General features: G+C 41.8%; 1 protein-coding gene across 2 annotated transcripts in view; it reads right to left on the reverse strand.

Annotated features, from left to right (window-relative positions):
- Positions 1-6,384: 6,384 nt before the first annotated feature.
- SMAD1 (SMAD family member 1) overlaps positions 6,385-15,157 on the reverse strand; it is a 37,988-nt gene continuing 29,215 nt past the window's right edge. Inside the window, exons 4-7 of one of the 2 annotated variants that reach the window (XM_081208434.1) lie at positions 14,658-14,774; positions 10,786-11,007; positions 8,532-8,788; positions 6,385-7,613 (exon numbers count right to left, since the gene is read on the reverse strand). In XM_081208434.1, coding sequence (XP_081064560.1) covers positions 7,470-7,613; positions 8,532-8,788; positions 10,786-11,007; positions 14,658-14,774 — 740 coding nt within the window. In that variant the 3' untranslated portion in view covers positions 6,385-7,469. The remainder of the gene's footprint in view (positions 7,614-8,531; positions 8,789-10,785; positions 11,008-14,657; positions 14,775-15,157) is intronic. The other variant, XM_081208435.1, reaches the window with a different exon arrangement.

Below are 15,157 nucleotides of genomic sequence, written 5' to 3' on the forward strand. Positions count from 1 at the left end.
AAAGGGAGACGCAGGCGCAATCGAAGGCAGCCATGTCCGTTGGAGTTTGAAAAAAGTTTCAGACGGCGGTGGTTGTGTCTGCGGGGAGACCTGAACCTGTCTCTTTCTTACAGCGGGGGCAAACGCAGTCCTTTCACCTCCTCGCACAAAGGGTGAAAGCAAAGATCCTTTAGTTTGGTGTGTGTGTTTTTTGCTTGCCTTGCAAGTATTTGCTTATTTCATAACGCTTATATATTCCTTGGTTGATGAATAAATACATAAAATGTTGTCAAAGCGGTTCTTCGGGAGGGAGGGACAGAAGCGTCCTGCAGCCTCGTAAGAATACAGATCCCTTGTTGTAGGTGGAGGGAGGGTGAAATTCGAGATATTTATGCCCATATTTCATGAGAAGGACATAGTGGCTTACAACAATCCTGCAGAGTAGACCAGTGTTGCTATCTACCCCAGCGCCTAGCCAAGCGGGGTCGTCTGGAACGTCTCCACCCCCATCATCCAGCCTAGACACTCAGATCCATCACCGAGGGCCTTTTGGCGGTTCCCTCGCTGCGAGAAGTGAGGTTACAGGGAACCAGGCAGAGGGCCTTCTTGGTGACGGCGCCCTGTTTAGGGAAGTTTTTAATGTCTGACACTGTATTGTTTTTGATAGTTGGTTGGAAGCCGCCCAGAGTGGCTGGGGAGACCCATTCAGATGGGCGGGGTATAAATAATAAATTATTACTATTATTGCATTGCATCTATTAAAAAACTCTCTGCTCAGAAGAAAGCTGCCCTGAGTTCAGTGGGACTTACTCCCAGGTAAGGGTGTGAGGGGCTATAGCAGTGGCTTTCAGCTAGTGTGCCGTGGCACCCTGGAGTTCCTTGAATGAGGCACCCTGGGGTTCCTTGAATGAGGGGTGCCGCAGGCAACAATGGCCTCTGTCCCTCTTTGCTTCCCTCCCTTCCTCTGATGCCCTCTTGCATCTCTGCTTCCCAAAGGCTTGCGTAGCTGTTTGTTGCTGCAGCCTTGGCTACAAGCTCTGCAGGCGAATGGTGCCTCTGGGGCTGACCAGGGGGTGCTGGTTGCCAGGAGCAGAGGCTGCCTCGGAGTAAGCAAGTGGGTGAGGGAGCCCAGCCAGCCAGTTCACCAGCCCTTGCTGTTGGGAATGGACAGACAAGTGGGAGGCCAGGAAGGCAGGCTGGTACCATGCTGGCCTTTCTTGTGCTTGCCGTGTGCAGTGCCTGCCCTGAGTGGCCCCCATGCAGGTCCAGAAGCGCCAAACGTGCTGTCCTCACGTTTGGCCATTGGGCCACTAAGGCTGGGGGCATCCTCTTCTCAGGCCCCTGTGGGGCAGTGTGAGGAGGCACCCCTCTCTTTAGATGCAGCTCAGAGACCAGGGGCGGCAACAGTGGCTGCCCAGAGGACTCCCAAGTAGAGGGGAGAGTCGAGGAGGCTGAGGGAACACTCAAGAGAGTGTGTTCCAAAAAGGGTGAGAGGCTGCCAACTCTGCAGGCAAGGGGTGACATAACTGGGTTCATGAGCCCCACAGGAGTGCCGCAGAAAGAATGTAGTTTGTCAAGGAAGCCGTGGACTCAAAAAGGTTGAAAACCTTTGGGCTATAGTGTTTTATCTAGGCAGCCAGGGCTCCTCTGGATGACAATATCCTTTTGCACCAGGTCAGTGAGGACCACTTGTTTTTTAAAATTCTCCTATATACAGAACTCCCTAGGTGCCTTTCGGATGTATCTGTAGGTTTCCCCCTCTGTGTCTATTAACTTAGGTCAAATAAGTGTTGTTTATTTTGTATAATACATGGAAGATGGATCTTCCTTGGGAGGTTCTGGACTCTCCTACCTTGGAGGTTTCTAACCAGAGGTTGGATGGTAATCTGTCATGGATGCTTTAGCTGAGTTTCCTACATTGCAGGGGGTTGCACTAGAACGCTGACTCCTGATGTCCTTTCCAGCTCCATGATTCTGTTCTTCTGCTTCACCAATATTTCATTATGTTCCTATCATTCTATGTAATTGTATTTTGTATAAATTATAAGATTATAAATAAAACATGTTCTATTTACGAACAAAACATTTAAATAGCTGCCTTTCTACTGGTAGAATGGGGGGCATGGGTGTAGCCAGGATTTTTGTTAGGGGACAGGCTTTTGTTGGGGGGCAGAACCTGAGATCTGTATTGATTAACACCTATGGGGGGCACAGGAAGGAAACAAGGTCGGAAGGGGGCCACAGTCAGAAAAAGTTTGGGAAAAACTGATCTAGTCCAATGAATCTTTTGCCCAACATGGGGCTTGAACCCACAACCCTGAGACTGAGTCTCATCCATTACCAACTGAGCTATTCCAGGTTCTACAATAGCCCCATATTGTAGCTGCAATGGGGGAATAAAATATCAATCCCTGTTAATATCTACATATAGTGAATTAGGAAGGGGAGGTTATAAACTAGCTCCTGTTAGTATCTCTGTGTCTGGTGCCAGCCCCTAAATGAGGTTGAGGTTCAAAAACCATGGATGGGCAGCTGGTGTCTCCCTATTATTACAGAGCTCTGCAATCCAAGTCTTAGAACACGGAAGGTAAACAGTGGCATGAAGAAGAGAATTAACAATTATGGGAAGGCAACTAAGGTTTCTTCCACATCACTTGTGTATTAAGTGTTCAGTCTGATTTGCTTGCAAGGAGGTTATATGATGCCAGCAGTTTATTGAGCATTCTGATCTGCCAGGAAGTTCTATGATTTCACATAAACCAATTTAGCCCACATTTTCCTTAACCCTGAAATGTCTATTTTATTTTAACTGGAAGCAGTTTTGTTGTGCAAGAGCTCCAGATCCACTCTAATGGCACAGTTGAATCCCACTTACAATATAAAATGGAACTGTCCTAAATTCTAGATCTCATCACCACAGTTTAGAATAATAAGTAAATTTGCACTGATTTCAATCCTGGTGAAAGTAACCACAAATTCCCTTAAGGCATAAGAAAATAGAGAGAGCCCTGCTAGATCAGAATAAGGGCCTGTATGTCTGCTTGAGGGGTGGGCAACCTGCAGTCTTTTACAGCACTTTTAAATCTTATATTAATCACATTGGCATCCTCTTCGGGTTACATGTCACTTTCCTAATCATTAGTATTCATTTTCTTTCAGGTTCTATTATTGTGGTTTTAAATGAATTCCAGGCATCCTAAAGAGATTTTAATTGACTTTCAAGTTTCACTTCCTTTTAACTGATCCCCTAATCTTTCCAAGGAGTGGGGGAGAGCAACAAGAAGGGTGATGAGAGCAAGGAAAATGAGCAACAGGCTTCACTTGCCTTGCCCTCTCCTTCTAAGCAGTAATGGGCCCAGAGAGAGAGGGCAACTGGCAGTGGGGACGGGGGCAAGGAAGCAGGTCCCTAGAAGGAACACACTGTAGCATCATGCATGAGACCCCCCCACAAAACCTGGAGCCAGCACTAACTATGTCAACCAGCACATTTAGAAAAACAGTGCACTGGCCAACTGATCCCCATTGTCACACACATACACGCTTCCCTGATTTTCCCTGCACTAGCCATGGACTGGCTAGGGACAGGAAGAGGTGATCAAAGTGCTGAGAAGTATAAAGGAGGCAGTTTGCTGCTGCTCCACCTCATTCTAAATCTCATCAAACTGGGGTTGTGGTTAAGTCTCCAGACAGATCACTTTGAGGCTAACCACAGCTCTAAACAGATCAGTGTTTGGCCAATACTTTACAGCCCAGTTCTATGCAGCCTAAGTCCTAATTACTTAGAAGTGAGTTGCCCTGAATTCACAGGGGCTCAACTCTCCACTAGGAGTACACAGCCTATACTTCTATAACATCACTTGCCCGTCCTATATGATGTTATATTCAATGCAGTTTTTCTTTAGAAGTTATCCTTTTTTGTATCGCATGAGGATGGTATAGTAACTGCCCATCCATTTTAAAGCCATAGGATAATACAAATAAAAAACACCAAATTGACTCAGGCACCCATACATAGTTCTAGCTGCCCAATTCTATGCATTCAGAAGTAAGTTTTGTTTAGGATTATTCACAGATAGGCAGCAATCTTATACACACTCAAGTCCTGCTGAACTCAGTGAGCTCTGTAGTTAACATGCATGGGATTGGGCTGCAGATACAGAATCACACATACCAGGTCAGGCTGTTGGGCTACCTAGCTCAGAATTGTCAAGCTTGACTGGCCATGGCTCTGGATGATTGGGTTTTAGATGCAGACATTTCCAGCCCTGCCTGGAGATGCTGGGAAATCAACGTGGTGTGAATTCATAGGGATACCTATGTCCATTTTATCACAATAATGTTTTTGTCTCCAGAGCTCTTGAGCTCTTTTAAGGCTTTGCATGCATTACAGCTGCCAGATTTCAGGAGAATCCTGAAGTACTCTATGTTCACAACTGTAGGCCCCAATCTCTACACTTCAATCTCTACACTTCAAATGTAAAAGATTAACTTTCCAAGTAAACAAAAAGCCTGGTTTGCAGCCATCTTCTTTTCCAGATGCTGTCAGAATGGTGTTTGTATTCTCTGTACCAGCAGGGAGTCAACAATTTTTGAGACATGTTCTTGTCAACTGGTGGGTTTCACTTAGTGACACTAGGCCACTAAATATGGCACACCTCAAAATCATGTGCGTGTCTGAAACACTTCCACTCTTGCTTCTTTTGCTGAGCCTCTATGAAGCAGAATTGGAGAAGTGCCTGCATAGCATACATCTTATTAGCACATGCTGTCCTAAGTTGTCAATGATATAAAAACTTCCTGAGCCAAGGAGACACCCTTTAATAGGAGTTACATACCAAGCAGTCTTGGGAGGAGCAGGCACATTGCTATGTGCAATGTGGATCCCAGCCAAATTAGCTTTAAAGTAATTTAAAAACACATTGGAGCTATTTATATTTGTCTTCTGGCTAGTGAGCAGAAAGATTTTATTTTCAACCAAAGAAGACTTGCAATTACTATTATTTAAAGCTAAAGGGTAAACTGAGATTTTAAGTGTTTTAAAAACCAAGCCAAATTGCTTTGCAGACTGCACGTTCCAGTAAGTGTGGGAAACCTCATCTTATGACTCATGTATACTGAAGTGAAATGCAGTGTGGCACTTTAACAAGCAATTATATTTGTGATAAGAGTGCTTTCTCTGAAGGCTGTCCTGAAGAGGGCAGATAACTGATAATGTTCAAAAAGTGTGATCAGTTACCATGCAGCATAAATTCAATACTTACCAGTATCTTTATTATTTGTTCCAGAGAAGTTAAAAGAAACTACAGCCTTTACCGCCAATAATACATATTCAGCTGTATATGGTTAAAAAGCTATCACCCTTTTAAAACCACATTCAGGTCCACTTACTTTGATGCAGTTCAAATTCTGTAGCAGCTGACAAGCTGAGCTGTTGAGTTGCTGCTCTTGATCCTGAAATATCTTATTTCAGCTTGTCAGCACAAAGCAGAAATGCCTGTTTATTTGATTAAAAATAATCTATTCACAATGTCAACTTGTTTTTTTCTGCTCTCACTGTGGGTTGTGTAACACTCATACTGTCAGATATGAAAAACAGTTCTTAAATTCTAGTTCATGTCTTCCTCCAATTTGGCAATATCTCAGGGGCCGTTTTGGCTATTTTACCTACACCAAATAACAACATCCCAGAAATTCTCATCAAAGGAGAGATTGCTTCCCGTCATCTTCTTAGACTGCAGGTTCTAATGACTCACATTGGACAACGGACCTTCCCATATGCATTGATGAAAACAACAATGTGGTGAGCAGTGATGGTAAACAAAGAGGCAACAGGGACTAGCAGTTTATTATGTACTTTTTGGAGCTATTTCCACTCTTCCAATAAACCTGATGGCTGATGGTGCTATTAGGCCAATTTGAGTTAAGGATGATTCTTCTATCCTTAAGAAACTAATGATGTGAAGATGGATATTATGCACACTTCCCTTCATTATTAGCATGCACTCATCTTGCTGCTAGGTATATTTCTTCTTTTTAAAGCAGTGAGCACAGAACCATGGTACATCCCTCACACCAAGACCGCTAAGCTTGTGTTTTTCAAGCAGCTAAAAGGAAGGCAAACACATGCAATGTGGTAAAATAAGGCAGTTAAAAGCACCAGCAAAGTTTTAAATAATTTTACCAATAAATTTGGCAATAAGATTAGACAATGAAGCTACCTTTTTTAAAAGAAGGCATAAAAGGGAGCTTCAGGTATTGCTTGTGCTTCCATGCTGACAGCTTGCATATCAGTTCCATTGCATATCTCCTTTTCCAAGAAACTGTTCTCAGCAACTGATATTCATTTATATCACAGCTACTTCATGTTTTGTAGTTTGATAAGGGGGAAAAATGCACAAGAGTGTGTTTTAATCAAAGTAAGCAATACGTTTATTTGAACTTCAGTAGAGATGAACCACTAAGTTTTGGAATAAAAAAATACTGGAAAAGTACTACAGCTTGAATGAATATAAAAACATTAGCAGAAAGAAAACAATTTAAATGGTAAAAAATTAACCTTTAAGTCTGAGACACTTGAATAGGTTGTTTAAGTCCTCCCAACATGTGCTAACATCTGCTAAGTTGGCAAAACACAAACCTCTTACAAAACGAAAACAGCTACTTCTGTTATGTGAACTGCATAAAACTGTCCAATCTTAAAAAAGGCTGTATAGTTTGTCTTGAAATATACAGACCTTGCAGTACATGACAAAAGCATTTATTGACCCAGCCTTGCTTCATGAAGCTGTGCTTGGGCAGAAATATATCAGTTAGTAAGATGAAGCCTCTATAAAAATGAAATGCACACAGCAAGACTTGGACTTATTTAACAAGCTATGTTTACAGTATAATTCTACCTGTCCATGTCAGCTTCCCTTCCCACCCGCCTCCCGCAACTATATTTCTTTAGGCTAGTCCATCTCTAACTTCCAGATACACTGTACATACATTTAGCAAAGAGCATACCTAAAAATTCTTGCAGCGGTATGGTCAGTACACAGTTTCAGAAGATTACACAGAAGCCTTAATTTTTCTGAGGATAGCAACTATTACCAAGAACCATTAGCTTTCGAATATTGTGAGAAGCTTGTTAAAAAGGAGAGTAGCCTTCTTCTTTTTGGTACTCGTCCCAGAACGCAAAACACAATGGAAATTCAGCACAAGGGGATCTTAGTGTTCTAGATAAGATTGCTTGAGAACAGCGTCCCGATTATGTGGACTTGGGTCATCCCTAGCTATTACACGCTGCCCTGTATAAAGATTACTACTATGTAAACTAAAAAGTCTTTGATACCAACAACTTAGTAGCGGCTTTTCCTGATCTAACAGTTGGTCACAGAGGTCAAGTATAATAAAGGCTGCTGCCAGTTTTGTACATGTGTCTGACTCATACATCCTTCAAGTACATGCAAGGCTCAATAGTTTCTTAAGTGTAGCTGCTCCGAATCCTTTTAAGACACAGAAGAGATTGGGTTATGAGGAGAGCCCATCTGCGTGAGAACTTTATCCAGCCACTGAAGGGGACCATGTAAGTGAATCTCAATCCAGCACGGTGTGCTTGTGACATCTTGCCGATGATACTCTGCTCCCCAGCCCTAGAAACACAGAGTGATTGTTACAACAATTCTTGCTACAGATTTAATTGCATTCTAAGAATCCAAAGACAGTAACATGGCGTCATATTGAGTAAAGGAGACATTATTTTTATTTTTTGCATTAAAGGAGCGCAACCATTTTCTGATCTCTGAATTTTAATCTGAAGTAGATTTAAAACCTTGCCAGATGGGCCCAATTGAAAGCCCTGAAGACATGAATCTTACAAGTAAGTGATCACTCTCAATGGGGTGGGGCAGCTTGTGCTGTAATGGCTTCTACTTTCAAGGGAAAACACCTGTTGATGTTTAGTCAGGCAGTGCTGCTCTCTCAATTCTTTATACTATTTTCCCCCCATACACACTGCCATCTATTTTGTATCCAGTGTCTGTGCACCTTATCTCTAGAAATTCAGAGATTTTTTGGGGGATGGATGTTAAGGTACCACTGAACAAGTCAGCCAAACACAACATTTCTCTATTTCCCAGTGGCTGCACCCAGATTATAGAACTCTCTGCACAGGGAGCACCTACCAAGCTTCTTACTGGCCTTCCACTTAATAGGAAAGACGTTTCTGATAGGCATTAGACCCATTGGGGTGATTTCTCTCCTGTCACAAGGTATAGTTTTATTGCTTTCTTACTGTTATTTATCTTTTAATATCTTTCAGTTTATCTGTTAATATCTTTCAGTTTTAAGTTTGATTAACATGAAAGACAGTGCAATTTTTAAAAAATCAAGTATTTCTTAGCTTCAGCTCTAGAGTACTTTTTTGGAGGATTTGTTGAGCAGGCTCAGCAGCAGCCCCCAAAAGATTTAAGTTTTGGGCAGCATTTGCATGCACATGCCTTTGTCTGTCTAGGTTGCTATTCCCAGGCCAAGGCCTCGCAAAGGCACACTCACCTCAAAGCCTTGCTTACCTTTACAAAGCTCATGCGGATAGTGCACATCTTGGTGAGTTCGTACACAGTTTCAAAGCCATGGTTCACCGACTGAGCCAGAAGTTGAGCAAACTCTTGGTTGTTGAAAATTTTCAAACTGCAGCCACTTGGAATTTTGCAGACTGTAGTTGGGTGGAAGCCATGATGGTAATTGCAATTTCGACTTTGCACAAATATACTACTGTCACTAAGGCACTCTGCATAGACTTCACCACCGACATAATACAGGTGAACTCCTATAAGAGAGACATGATTCTGTTAGTTTCATTCTGAAGTCAAAGCACTTCAGACTGCTGCAGGTATTCAAAACAGCAATTAATGGGTATGAGTATTTTCTGGTGCTGTTGTCCAAATGAGGATCACACACCTTCCCCACAGTGATGCATGAATTTTACATACCTGGCCCAACCACATAACTGCAGTTGTCCAAAATTATTATTCGCATGCTGTATAGGCAACATTTTTTGGACATCTGCTTTTCTGGACATCTGCACATATCCTTAGATTTGAAGGATTTTTCTAGTTAAAAACTAGGGGATTCAGATGAATTTGTGTCTAATGAAACCAATGGGATAGAACGACATCTGCTCAACTCTCCTTAGCCAAGCAAGCCAAGTACTTCTTCATTTTATCTGGTCTGAGTTTTAGCTTCTATTTAGATTGGGGTTTACTGTAGTTTTAGCAGATCTTCTTAAATATGCATATTTCTTTGCAAAATAAAAATGGTAATCTAGTAGTGTGCGTGTGATAATTTTCAAAAGCAAAATTTAAGACTAAGACATTTTACTGAACCTTTTAGTAAAAGGAAATAGGAGTTCCTATGTGCTGCATAGCTATAGGTTCCAGGCACTAATACTGATTCAACTAGAGAAATTAGGCATACTCTTCCTTATTGGTGGCTATCTGCCATCTAGTGATCTTTGACCTAAAGTGAAATTTAGCGGCTACAGCTATTTTCTCAAATTGGGCCACCAGTGTGGCATAATGGTCAGAATGTGAGACTAGTACTGGGGATATCTACTACAGGGTTCCATGGCCCCCTCAAACACTGAAGCTCAACTGGGTTAATACTCTCTCTCAGTCTAACTTATTTTACAGATCACTGACAGGATAAATAAGATGCCATGTGTATCACTTTGAACTTCAAGAAGGGGAAGGGGAAGATATAAATGTAATAAAATAATTTGGCCATAACTAGATCCCTAGTAAGGAATAGGGCTGTTACGAGGAAAAAACATTAAAACCCTACTGCTATTCAAACTTTTAAAAGTCCTTCAGTGCACCACCAAAAGGCATGTTCTGAATAGTTTTTAAGGCACCAGTAGTGGATAGTCCCCAACTGTGTCTTACACATACCTGGAAGAGAAAGTCATCTTTTATATAGCCAAAATACCAGTCATACCTGGGCGGGGGGAGAGTATCCCTTGTTCATATCTGGCTTTGTAAAACCAAAGTCATATTCCAGCAAAACCAAGTAGGGAATTATTAATACAAATAATTGACAAACTAAAGTATAGGAGCTATAGTCTTCACTCAAGACCGTCTCTCTCTTTTTTGTTAGAGAGAGAGAGAGAAACAAAAAGCAAATGCTTCTAGAAACACAAATTATGCAGAAAACCAGAACATTACTAAATTACTTCAGTTCTTAAAATAAAGGAGACAGCACATTGTTTTTTATATAGTTTTATATATTGGGGGTATTATGGGTTTAAACAGGTGGCATATACTGTAATACAAACACTTGCATAAAAAATAAAAATAAATTTTAAGTGATTCCTCTTTTTCTCCTACGGAGCTCAGTACTATTTTACCTTGGAAACAATTTCAGATTCTGAACTGGGAAAGCAAGAGATGTCAACTTTTCTGCCCTTTGCAAAAAAGTCTTCCCCACTATTTTGCAAGCTATGTTAATTCTCCTGTAGCTGCACCAGGGAGCCCGATAGTGATTTTAACCCCTATATAAGAACCTTGTGTAGTAATAGATCCACCAGCTTAGTTGCAGCTCAAGAGGTTTATATTCCAACAAAACAATTTGGGAGAAAACTGTCTAGTTGGAAGTCGGATCGTGCACAACCCTGTTTCTATGTGTTGTTGAAATTTCCTTGTTTGCAAGATTACATTGTGTAACGCTGAATATGTTGCTTCTCAATGAAGCCTTGAGGCAAACAAATGTTGCTTGCATCCCAGCTCCTCTCTCTTTCCACTTTCAAATATGAACAAAACCCCACAGTACCTTTGCCAATATGCCGCCTGGTGTTCTCAATGGTGGAATTCCGGTTAACATTGGAGAGCAGCCCTAGGCAAAACCTGTTCTTGTTGTTTGAAGGATCAGTGAAGCCATCGACCAACACACTTGTTGAAGAGGCATGAAATGCCTCTCCAACACGATTGTTAAGCTCATAGTAGACAATAGAGCACCAGTGTTTTGGCTCTTCATAAGCAACTGCCTGAACATCTGGAAAGGAGGAAAATCAGAAATCAGTGACACTAGAATTAATGAGTTCCTGAGCTTTAAAGTTTTATTTATTTTCAGTGTGCAGGTTTTGGCTTAAGATCACTGAAGAACCAAAAGGGGGGAAAAATAATCTGGCTACGCAGCTGCTAATTAGAAGTCATTCTCCCACAATGCCCTATTATACAATACATATGAGCCACACTAGCAATTCAATCAAAGCCTCCACATAGCGAAAAGAGAAGGAGCTCTAACTGGTACTTTAACAAGCAGTGAGCAGATTCTTTTTACCACCCTGCTATACAAGTAGACTCACAAAAACTGGGGCTGCAGTACTGATAATCTACTAATTGGTTAGGTTGAGAGTCCCTGCAGTAGAATGATTAGACTGGCTTCCCCTCAAAATGATTGTAACCAGTAAGCTTTACTTATCTCTATGTTTGGGCAGGTGGGCTGTGTTTGTGTGGCAAATGAGCTAGAAAGGAAACTACCAGGTCTCACTCAATTTACCAAACGATGTTGACTGGTCACCTAGTGGCAATCCTTTTCATCACAGCCCGCCTCAACGCTTTAGAAAACCCAGATGTGCTACTGTAAACCATGCCTATTTACAATGAAGTCATTGGACAGTATGCAATTCAAAATGTATGCTTTGGACCAGGAACTATTGCTCAAAAGACTTGAGCAAATGTCCATATCATGGTGGAGTTGCACTTCCAAGTCAGGGTCTCACCCACCCTTTAGGGTCCATTCTGTCTCCTATGGCAACTCAACTGCCATGTTAAACCACTGGTTGCTGGGTATTTGGAGCATGGCGTTGCAAGTACTTAGCACTTATCTGTTCATGTCAACTGGATCAGAAGCTGAGAAAATGCTGTTGGCCCTGAAACAGTGATGGGCTTGTTGGAAACCAACCAACTGAGAGTGAATCCTTCTAACACAGAGGTGTTGTGGGTAGGTGGTTCCTGCGTTCAGGAATCAGGTGGATGACCCAATCTAGAATGGGTTGCACTGTCCCTGAAGGAAGAGGTTCCTAGTACTCCAGGATTTCAGCCTGCCACAGAAGTCCCAATTGCCTTCTACAGCTAGGGGTGTTTGCTGGGCTGGCATACCCTGGCCTCAGTTGTCCATCATAATGACCTCCTGGGGCACTCTATGACCATCTCAGCTGTGATCTGCTTCCTGCCTTGCAGGCCTTTTTCCACCTGGCCCAAAGTGGGCTTCATGGCCAGACTGGGATCTGAATTTGAGAACTCTCATCCTTCGTCTGACACAAACCACTACACCACAGTGGCTTGTGGTAGCTAAGAAGGAAGAGTCAACCAATGACAGTCATAAATATAGTTTTGGCTGTAGGAAACCAATTATATGGAACTGAAGATAGCAGACTATATTCTCCGAGCTGGTGAGCCTCATATGACAACAATGAGAATTTGAGCCTTTAGTGCCATTGGCCAGTCCTGTGGAGCACCTTGACAACAGAGATTCAGCGGCCACCTTCTGTGCCAACTCTGAAACACCTGCTGAAAACTTTTCTGTTCCATCAGGCTTATGCAGGCAATTAAGAGTACATCCCTCATCATGGTCTATTGTTGTTTGTTTTTTTCATTTCTTTTTGCTTTTAACTAGTTTTTAAACTTATAATATATTGTATCCTACCACAATATAAACTGTTTTTATTTTGTTGTAAACTGCTGGTATATTTTTATGATACAGCGGTATATACTTTTTTGTAAATAAGGCTTTTCTCCATCCTGTTCACTGATTACCAAAGCTATGCAAAGAAGTGCTGATTCAAACAAGCCATGATATTTTTAATCCTTTCAAGTCATTGTACGGCAGCCTTTAATTATTAGTAAGTAGGTGCACTCTTCACAGTAAGATGCCAGCAACCATTAAGGCTGCACACAGCTTTGCCCTAGTTCTCAAACTCGGGAAGAAATCCTGCCAGCTGGCCATTCCTGCAGAATGAAATCATATCTCTCTCACACAGATTTCATACTAACTTCCTCACATTTGCCTTAAGTCATGCAGAGCAGGTGTGCTTTGTCTCTCCATTCCCAGCATGAGCCAACAATAGGAGTTACCCAACTTCATTGACAGGATGCAGCTTGTTAAGTCAAATCTCTTAAGACTAACAAATCTTCACAAAGAACAGGCCTCTCTAAATGTCTGCAGTGAGAGTGCTTGAGCCTACGTTTACTGCCGGTGCCCTTCCTATATGCGAACTTCAGCAGACCTTTTCTGAAGGGCTATAAAACAAAGGATGTGACCGTACGTACCAGGTAGAGGTACGGGAGTAGAGAAATGAGCTCACAGAATTAAGGGAAACAGGTGTGCGTAAACAATGTAAGTGTAAAGGAAATAAGCAAGTGTAGTTTCACCCTCTAAAAAGAAAAAGAAAAAGAAAAACGGGAAGGGAGGGATATTAAGATCAGGGGAGGAAAAAGTTACCAGATTTAGAGGGAGCATCTGCCACTAGTTGCTACTAGTCGTTGGGCCTGCAGCATTACTACTTCTGTGCTTGTGATTGCAACATCCTTCAGCTGTCCAGTACATACTGTTCCCTGCCTCCTGCTAAAATATCTGGCCCCAAAGCCACAGTGGGAAGGGCGTGCAGGAAACTGCCATTGTGAACACAGAAGTGGGTAACGCTGCAAGTGCTGTGATTTCTGGTAACAACACAGCTTGTAAAAATAATCTGGTTCCAGATCCAGCCATCTTGACAGTGTTCTTGGATGAAACTGCTATGGTCATGGTCTAGCCAACACACAACACTACATGTGGCAGTGCCGGTGGCAGAAATTTTATGATCCTGCCACATGAACTGGAGCCAACCTAATGAGAATCACACTATTTATATGCATCTCTTGTGACCCAATACACAGCAGTTTGTTGTGACCAGAATATCCAAACAAACCCTTAAAGACTGGTTAGACACACAGCCCTCTGCTTACTGGGGCTATTCCTAAGGAATGCAAGAATGACAGGACAAAGATACAGGACAACCGGAAAACTAATGTGTGCAGAAGGTCTACAGAGTCAGGCATAAGCAATGATAAATTTGCTTCTTACTTTTGTCAGCAACAAGGTCTATGTGAAATGAACAGATCAGCAAAACTACCCAAAGATTTGCTTTATTGGTTGCGAGCCAGCTTTAAAACAAAATGTTAAATAACCAAGAGGTTGTCTACTCTTATTTTTCCAAGATGGCTCCAAAACTGCTGGCACAGAATACACACTTTGGTTATCTGAGCCATCTTGCCTGTAGCTATGAGGAGGAAGAAGCAGTGCATGATTTGGTGCAAGTCTGGCTGAAACACCATTTTCCATACCTTGTTACTTGGGGAGAACACATCCACTGACATTTACTTGCTATTATGCCAGACTCTTAGTACAGAGCATGAGCGCAGCATTATTAAATCATAAGAACCTAAGGCCACCTCTGTTGGATCAGACAATCTAGTCCAGCACCCTGTTCTCACAATGGCCAACCAGAAACCTATTGGAAGTCCATAACTCAGATATGATCATTCATAGCTTCCTATTCATAAAATGTATGCTACAAGCATGTTTATACTCCACATGCCACATATATATGTTAGACCACATTTCTTATTAAAAGGGGGAGAGAAAAACCCTAAAATTTTCACCACCTCTGCTTATTTCTGGAGGAATTGAAGGTGCCATCATATTTGTGTCCATTGGCTGTGAACCATCCTGTGTCATCTGATCTTCTGGAGGCAGATAAGCAGGAGGGGGAGTATCAGCTAAATGGGAAAAATACAGGACAGATAATTTAATTTCTCTTTGTACATTAGTAGAAAGCGCTAAGGCAGGTCAAGCAACAATTTCCACCTATTTATGATAACCCAATAAAACTCTTCATTCCTGTGTCTCAAGTGAGACTTGCTAGACAAAACTAAACTCTTATAAACAAGGCTAACAACAGAAACCATTATTTTCTCATCAAGGAATAATAGTTTAGCGTTTCTTTTTTAGGGAACTAGGCTTTGAAGCAGATAAAGGTAAAGTTATTCTACATGAGATAAGTGATTTTGAGGAGGTTTGTTTTTTAATGTATGTTTATCATAGCTAGTGATTTTAGGTGCTTAATAAATATCAGTCCTGCTGGAAAAAGATTTCAGCCAAC

Source organism: Podarcis bocagei, assembly GCF_964188305.1.
Source record: "Podarcis bocagei genome assembly, chromosome: 9".
NCBI lineage: Eukaryota > Metazoa > Chordata > Lepidosauria > Squamata > Lacertidae > Podarcis > Podarcis bocagei.